The sequence below is a fragment of the Apteryx mantelli genome, chromosome 2 (assembly GCF_036417845.1).
Source record: "Apteryx mantelli isolate bAptMan1 chromosome 2, bAptMan1.hap1, whole genome shotgun sequence".
Taxonomy (NCBI): Eukaryota; Metazoa; Chordata; class Aves; order Apterygiformes; family Apterygidae; genus Apteryx; species Apteryx mantelli.
The window spans coordinates 142,794,639-142,803,490 of NC_089979.1; the positions used below are offsets into that span (position 1 = coordinate 142,794,639).

Genomic DNA, 8,852 nt, shown 5'->3' on the forward strand with positions numbered 1-8,852 from the left:
CCCGACTTGATTACGACCTGCCAACGGTGCCGTGTTTGGTGCACGGGGTCCTGCCGCCCCCTGTCTCCGGAGGCTGCAGACCAGCAGCAGCCTCCGCGGGGCCGCGGCAGAGGGGACAGAGGACTTTCGCTGACGCCCCGTCCCGGATTTCTCCGTGATTAACAGGAAACGCTCTTCGACTGTCATCCCGTAATGCGACCGGGGGGGGGGGGGGGGAGGGAGCCCCGCCAGCCCCCGCCGGCCGGGACGGAGCGGCACAGCCCGACGGGCACCAGCGCTCGGGGCCGCCCGCGGGGCGCCGCGGACCGGCGGCGGGGGTGCTCCGCGGGCGCGCAGCCTGCCGCGCCCGGGTGACGGGTCCGCGGCGGCGGGGGTGCTCCGCGGGCGCGCAGCCTGCCGCGCCCGGGTGACGGCCGGGTCAGCGGGGACTGCGGCCCCGCTGAATCAGACCTTCTCCTCCCACCACATGCGCAAGGAGGGAGGCGGCCCGGGCAAGCCGTCTCGGCGCATATAAAGCGCTCCCGTCGGGCCGGGCAGCGCCGCCCGCTCCCGGGACCCCGCCGCCTGCCCCAGCGCCCGCCGCCGCCGCGACATGGCCGCCGGCCGCCTCCCGCTGCCCGCGCTGCTGCTGCCGCTGGCCTGCGCGGCCCTGGCCCCGCGCCCCCTCACAGGTAGGAGCGGGCGCTGCGCGGGCCCCCGCGGGCGGCTGCGCGGGGCCGGGGCCGCGGTGGCCTCAGCCCCGGCGCTTGTGTCTCCCGCAGAGAAGGAGCGCGCCTGCCTGCTGCCCCACGACGACGGCCCCTGCCGCGCCCTGGTGCCGCGCTGGTACTACGACAGGTACACGCAGACGTGCCAGGAGTTCAGCTACGGGGGCTGCCTGGGCAACGCCAACAACTTCCTCACCGCCGACGACTGCGAGAAGACCTGCTGGACCATCAAGAGTGAGTCCGGGCCCGGCCCTGCCGCGCGCCCCCGGGGGCCAGCGCCGACGGGGCGCCCCCGGGCTCCCGCCGCCGCCCGGCCCCGCCGTGCGCCGCGGTCCGCAGCGGGGGGCTGTCCTCCCCCCGGGCGCGCAGCGGGCCGGGGGGCAGCCGGGGGGCCTGCGAGAGCCTGGGGAGGCTGCGCTGCTCGAGGGGCTCCTCTACCCCCTGCTTGCGGTAGCTGCCTCGCTGCTTTCAAGCCTACGCAGAGAGTCGTATTAGAGGAGGCATGGGGGATTTATGTGTTAACTTTTAAATTTAATATTATAACTAGTTGCTAATTAATAATGCATTGGATTCTCCCCGTATACCTTATCCCACTTTGTTAAAGAACGGAGGCAGCTGGACAAGTTGAGCCTTGTGTACGACCAGAATATTAACACTTTATGTAACCTACCATGTTGTTTAGTATGGGGTGCGTGAAGGGTGGATTATACTGAGGGCGAAATTCTTTTTGTTGCAGAAGTGCCTAAATTCTGCCGGATGGAGGCTGACGGGGGACCTTGCAGAAGTCATCTCAGAAGATATGCCTTTAATTTGAGCTCGATGAGGTGTGAGGAGTTCATCTATGGTGGCTGTTATGGAAATGACAACAACTTCAAGAATGTGCAGTCTTGTGTGGACCACTGTCTGCCAGAGAAAAGTAATGGTTGTTCCAAGTTTTTAATAAAATAGATGGTTTGAAAGTGATATGAAGATGATATTTTATTTGATATTTTCCTCTGGATACCCTTACAGTGGTATTTTTGAAGATTTCTGTGAAACAGATGTTTATATTGTCTGCAGACTTTCATGTGTTGCTTGTCTCAGCTGTCTGTTACTGAAAGAGCAAAAATACTGTGTTAATTTAATATTGTGACCTTAAATATGCCCACAGCTACACCCGACCAATCTCTTGACTTCTAAAGAAGTGTACATGCATAATCTGAAGGGAGATAAGGTCATGCATTGTGTTGAGGCAGATGTATGAGATATTGTGGCTGTCATGTTCAGGGAAGTGAAATAATATAAAGTGGAGAGTGCCTTTCTAAATTTCAAGACTGAGCGAGCGATGTTGTTAGGTTGCTTGGGTTTCTGACACTTGTCAGTTCAACTCCTGATAAAAGTTCTTTGCCTCATCTGAAGTGACTCTTCACTGTCTCTCTGTACGAACTGTATAAAGAAGAGAGATAGGAACTGCAAGCAGGGGAGAATATCTAAACATTGTCATAAACACCAGATTAATATCCAGTGCAAGATATTGTCTTTGAAGAGAGGGCTACCAGAATGTACCAGAACTATCACTGCCTGAGCTTTATTAGTGCTTAATGAGACAAGTTATTTTTGGTGGATGACAGATTGGCAACATTTTCTTAGGTGAAAGCTAAATTATTTTTAGTTTCCTTCTTGCACATGTAATAAACTGGTAAAAGGTTTCTAGCATCAAAAGTAAAATTTTGTTGAGACAAAAGGTAAAATGATTCTTGTGAGGAAAATGGTGGGTTTTGCAGTTTTTGCTGCAAGAGATTTATTTATAGACAGGATTTGCATAGAAAGAATAAATAAAATACTACCTCTATCATCTACAGAGGTAGTTCCATTGGAATCATTATTATATTCCTACATATATGGAACTGGACTTTGGTCCAGATTGTTTGAACATCTCAGCTGTCAAACATATAGCACCACACGTGGTGAAAGCTGCTGAATTTCACTTGTGCACTAGTAATATTATTTTGGGGACTGTCTGTTGCTGTCTGCGAATTCATAACTGAAGAGAATAAGATGTAGCAAGTCTCTGAAGTCATTGGTAACAGTCAAGGTATTTCAATGGGAACAAGAGCTGTTTATCTGCAAAATTTGCTGTAGGGTAGATTTTAAGAAGCCAGACACAGAGATTACCTAAATCTTCTCTCTCTCTCCCTGCTTTTTTTTTTAGCTGGTCCGTTGTTATGCTATAGCCCAAAGGATGAAGGATTGTGTTCTTCTTCTGTGTCTCGCTATTATTATGACAGCAAGAGCAAAACATGTAAGGAGTTCAAATATACCGGCTGTGGTGGAAATGCCAATAACTTCGTTACTGAAACAGATTGCTACAATGTCTGTAGAAAAGGTAAGATTTTGTATTTTTTCAATCAAAAGCGGATCAACCAACCCAAATACCAGTAACTACTGTTCAGAGTGTTCTTTTACTCATCTAGGCTTTTTACAAATGTATAGTTTTTGCATTTTTGACTCAGTAATTTTAAAGGGCAGGGAAAACTGAGGAGCAACACTAAATCCTTCTGACAAGAACCATGCAATGTGAGACAGTAAGACCATTTGAAAATGTATGGTAGAGGAGGGCACACTAAAAAAGTCTAACCTACTAGATGCCACAAGGAATCAATTTTCAAACTGTTCAGTACCTGCAAAAATCAAGGTCTCTCTTCCAGATATTTTTAAGTAGGACTAGAGTGAGCTGTAAAAATCAGTTTACTTTTTCCTTAGCATTTTAAAGCGCTTACCATCTCTTGGTTCCCTGCTGCTTGTTCCGATTTCCCATTCCCAGTACTAAAGATTTCTGCCTCATCAGCTGTCCTGAATCAACTGTTTGTATGGCCATGGGGGGAAAGGGAGTGAATGATAATTGTTTTTTTTTAAATGGTTTTGTTGAAATCAGCTACTGGCTCTGCTTGTAAGTCAAAACAATTCTGCTTTTACCTGCAACAATATGTTCATACCAGCTAGTGCGAGGCTTAATACTCTAGTTTAATTAATTTGATATGTAAATCAATGAGAGAGAAAAACATGTTGATCCCAGGAGTACTCAGGAACCAGACTTTCTTTGTAAGAAACAGCACAATATTTAAAAAATTGATACTAAGGGGAAAAAATTGAGGCTGCATCTAGCATGTGTCTTTGGAAAGAAAAAGCAAAAAATTAAATTCATTGTAAACATGGGATATGCTCCCCTAGTGCAGTATTTAATGTGTAGTAAAAAGATTTAAGCGAGGAAATGTGGAAGTAACAGCCTGATTCTTCAACTTTTGGAGCTGAAAGTCAGTGGCCTGAGAACTTCAGCGCAGCTGGAATTTCACCCCAAGCACAGTCCTCAGAAGTAAAAATATTGTCTGCCAGTTACTCATGGCAGCAATATTTTTGTGGGCAACGAGTCTGAGTGTCTCTGCCATTCTAGTATTATAATGGAGTCTTTAATGGCATGCAAGCTCTACCCGAGATGCTTGTGACTACCTCATTTGCATCTCTGGCTTCCTGGATGATGGTGAGGCCAGGCTCCAGCTCAGCGTGCAGAGAAGGAAGGGAGTTACCTCGTCAGCATCTCACCTGCACGCTCTGCCCCTACATGCGTGCAGCCACATCCACTCTGACAGTTCTTTCTTCTGTGGAAAAAAGAAGTAAAGAAATATCTGTCTCATAACTAGAGCAATAGATAGCAAAACATACGGGGTCAGTTGTAAGCTTTTTCAATAATCTGCAGATTTCAAAATTCAGTAGGGCTTGGTCAACCAAAGCCCATAGTTAAGGGCATAATTAGTGCCAATTAATGTTGAGCTATACATATTCATTTCTATAACTTGGGAGTGTCCAGCAACATTAAATAGATCTTTAAGGCAACTTAAGCCGCTCCTTCTCTCCTGCTCCCATATTTCTCATCCCTAATATCTTTCCCATTATCTTTTTGAGTCTAGAGTTGAATTCAGTTGACCTTCCTTGTGTAAATATGTTTGAACTGATTATAGTTTTTGGAGTGAACAGGTATCTGATTCATTTAAGTACAAAAAATAGAAAAGAAAATAAACAACCTTAACACACAAGAGTTGTGGTGAAAAGGAAGGGATTGGGAATTGACCTTAGGGGCTCTGCATGTAGGCAAATCGGTAGCATAGAGACAAAGATTCAGTCTTGCCAAGTACTTGTATCCTGAACTGCACTTGCACGTGTTTCACGTGGCCTTCATAAGCTGAAATAACCCTTACTGCTGTTTCTGACCACTCTGCAGCTTCTGTGTGAAACCCAGTTCTGTGCGGAAGCCTAAATTATTTTTCCTCTTCATTTTCCATGGGTATATTTTAAACTTTGTCCCCATGTTGTTCAAAGAAATATGGTAATAGTTCTTTTTTTTTTTTTTTTTTTTTTGCAGTTGTGGAAGTATCTTGACTTCCATTCTGCTATCACACTAGGACAGCTAGAAAAACTGTGATTTTTCAGGAAAAGAGGAGCAAAATAAAATTTCGGTGCCAAAGGTGGACATATTAGAAACCTTGTGTGTGAGAATGGGGAGCCCAGAACATATTTTACAACTTCTAATATGGTTGTTATTATCTGTTCAACTGCTTGAATAGCATAATAGGGAAAAAAAAACCCAAAGAATAAAGTGGTAACTGTTTTGTCATACTGTTTCCCTAACTGCTTCCTTTATTTTCGCAGCAGGGAGTCAGAAACCAAGAATCAACAAGCCAAGAAATCTACTCCGCAGAAAAATGATGAGAAAACTAATTAAAAAACCTCAGACATATAACCTGAAGTCTTAAATCTGGTGTGCATATGAATGTTTAAAACACCTTCTTTTGAATTAACTTTCTTCTTTTGTAATATAGCTTCCATACAGTTTTATCAACAAATACATCAACAAATAGTTCTGTCTTTCAGAACTGCTATTTTTCCAACTTACTTTTTAGAAAGAAGAACTGCATTTAATAGAAGAAGAATGAACTTAAATTTCATTCTCCTGCTCTGTTGTATTTGCAGTAATACTTTGGTAAAAACCAAATATTTAAATTTCCATGTTTTTATGGTGGAATTTTACTACTGCCTTGGGAGAATATTCCAGCTGTTACAAATCAATTAAGATTTGAAAAATTTACAGTCTCTTAGTATAACTAAGGAGAGTACAATGCAAGGTCCCTACCATGGATTTTTTTGGCATTTTCTGCTTGCTAAAGAAATGGAACCTTCCAAAGGTGTGTGCAGAAGTTTATAGCTCTGCCATTAAACATACTTTGGCACTATCATATGAGTAGACTATCCTTTATAGTCATGTTCATAGTCAAGGCTTTCAGAAGCCTTCATGAAAGAAGTATAAGCTTAAATCTGTGTCTGAAGAAGACAATCGATCAGCTACTCAACTATTAAAATGTAAACATAGGCATTACTTTTTCATGACACCTGAAATCTCCACAAAATTATACTCCAGATCCTCACCTGGCATAAATCAGCAAATTTCTGTTGATTTTAATGGAGCAACAGTAATTTACATCTTCTGAGGATCTTGATATTTGTGTTTATGAGGGGCTGTTAAGAACAGCAGAAAAGCAGAAGCTTCTGCAAATCTCATGTAATCCTTCTTTTGAGGTGTTATTATATTTCTTGTGTTAGATTATGCCTCCAGTGATAATATTGCACCTTCTTTTGTTTTGTATTTGAGCCATGTCTGAATTCCAATTATTTTTACCTACAATGTTTTCTATTATGAATTCAAAACAAAAGTTAATAAAATGTTTTGGGGAAAAAATAGAGCTTGTTCTGTCATATGATTTTATTAATTATCCTGAATTAGTTGCATAGATCAATATGTTTAATGAAACTTATTATTTACTAATTATGACTCTAGCAGAGTTTAGCTGTCTCTTAAATCACTTCCCACGGAGGTCTTTGTTTGAACAAAGTCAGTAAATTGCATCAATTTCATTCATTCCCAGCAGTTGTTATGGCTCAGCTGGCTCAATAAGGAGTTGATCTCAAGGGATGCTTAGTTAAGTTGATTATCTGCTGCTGGGTCTCCTGTTTGTTGTTGCGCTATCTGAATAGCATTTGTGAAGATAGCCGGCTTAAGCATAACCAATTACGTCTGCAGCATTTCTGCTTAGAACTGCAGCTGTCCTGGAAGGGGTCCAAGAATTTGATATTCTTCTGCTTGTTCCACCTCAGGGGCTCAGTGAGAGCATTTTTTATGGACTGGACTCCCCTCCAGAATGCAGCAGTGGCCACTTTCCTGATGTCTCTATAATGCAGCTGCCCCACATGCTTTCTCTTTTCTTGTATAAAAGCATCATTCAAAATCTGAGGGCTTATTGCTAGGGCAGTCAGTGAAATATCAGCGGTCTGAATTTGAATCCCTTATCTACCTGATATCAAACAGGAATTTAGCCTAAAACAGCTATAATTCTTGCAGGGTTCCCTAACGACCATGTTCTGGAGGACTGGGGGGACAGGAGAAGGCCACAGGAGTTTCTTTCATTCTCTTGGTGAAGCTATTCCACTTTGTATAATTTGTCCTTCTTTCCAGGTAAATACCTTAATCTCTTATTTATCTGCAATGAATTTCAGCTGCCACTGCACTGCTTTGTTTAATGTTCTTAGGTTACTCTAATATCCCTCCAGACTCCTGTGGCTTTGACTAATCTAAATAATTCTCTATCATCTACAGCATTTTATGACTCATGACTTACTTCCCTTTTCAGTTTGCTGATGAAACAACAATAGCCCAAGGTTGGGTCAACTGTTAGCATTTTGCTATGCTGAAAATTGATGTGGCCCACCCCATCCTGCAAATTAACCTTTATTGTAGTAGACAGTGTCCAACAACTGGTATAGTGTGTCACAGTGCAAATTTCTATTGCAGAGGAGGGAAGCAGTGATTACAATCAGTAGGGTTCATCTTGTCTTGCATAGGTAAACTTCCACTGAAACTTATGACTAGTGGTTTGCATGGGACAGTCACACCTGCTACTGAACATCAGTTGCTGAAATAAGCAGATTTAACTAAACTCCATTACAAATAAGGTCATTGTTCTCTAACTTTCCATTCCAATCCATAATTTCTCTTCTTTTCTTAGTGGTGTCTTGCAAAGGAATATATCAAAGGCTTTACAAAAATGAAAATATAAACTGGTTCTTTACCTGAGTCTGTGGCATCACTCAGGGAATTCAAGAAGAATCTCATATTGCTTTGTAAAGTATTCCAGTAGTAGGAGAGTGGCTTCATCTTTCTTTATATTTCAGTGGAATTTAAAACTTCATAAAGAGAAAAGAAGAAAATCCATGTGGAAACACATAACTTTTTTTACCCACAGGCTTAATGCTGTCAAGCAGAAGTTTCTTTCATCACATCTCATTTTAACAATGACTGGCACTAAGAAATGACTTTCTCATAATTCCATACTTTAGGAGCAAAATGGCAATCAGTTCAGACTGTATTCCTTGAGTCAGATTTCTAACTTCTATAAATGTCCCCATTTCTATTGATTCTCATCAGCTGCGGAGGTTGAAAAATGTGGAACATTTTACTGAGCAATCTTTTATTAGACACAATGGTTACATTAAAAAAACTCCGTGAACTTGCATCTTGGAACACATGTGGAAGATTTGGTCTCTAAGCTTTAAAGTCAGCTGTACTGCTGAGGGCAGCTGTTCATGATCCAGATAGTTATAAGAAATCTGTTCTACTAGATAAATTCAATCTAACTATGGTGATATAAATCTGGAAGAACCACATTGCAGATGTGCCAGAAGAATTATTATGCATTTACATTAGTGTTATTGAAAGCAAAATGTCCATCACTATCTTTCTAGAAAGCTTTAAATTATTATGCATAACTATCACTGGTGATAATTAGCACAGAGATTCTTGCTTCTGTTGAAGTGAGCCTAATTTTTCAGTGTATGGTGGTCCTGTAAAGTACTTTCTGTCATCTGAGAAATTACTTAATTGCTGAGGAGAAGGGATGTTAATCATAGTATATACAGCCTAATGAACAGCAATGATATCAAAAAAATCCATGTAAACAAGAAGTACAAAAGCATGCTGTTTGAGGTTTTAGGCAAGTGATGTGATCATGAGCTGTGATTTCCAAATTAATGCCAGAGACACGAGCATTCTCAGTTAATGTC

The 8,852-nt window shown here is 42.6% G+C and overlaps 1 protein-coding gene across 1 annotated transcript; it reads left to right on the forward strand.

Moving 5' to 3' along the window:
- The first annotated feature begins 369 nt into the window (after positions 1 to 369).
- On the forward strand, positions 370 to 6,476 carry TFPI2 (tissue factor pathway inhibitor 2). Its single transcript, XM_067292502.1, has 5 exons — positions 370 to 671; positions 762 to 941; positions 1,444 to 1,623; positions 2,899 to 3,072; positions 5,391 to 6,476. The coding sequence occupies exons 1-5, from the start codon at positions 593 to 595 to the stop codon at positions 5,492 to 5,494; spliced, it is 717 nt and encodes a 238-aa protein (XP_067148603.1). The 5' UTR covers positions 370 to 592; the 3' UTR covers positions 5,495 to 6,476.
- Positions 6,477 to 8,852: the final 2,376 nt, after the last annotated feature.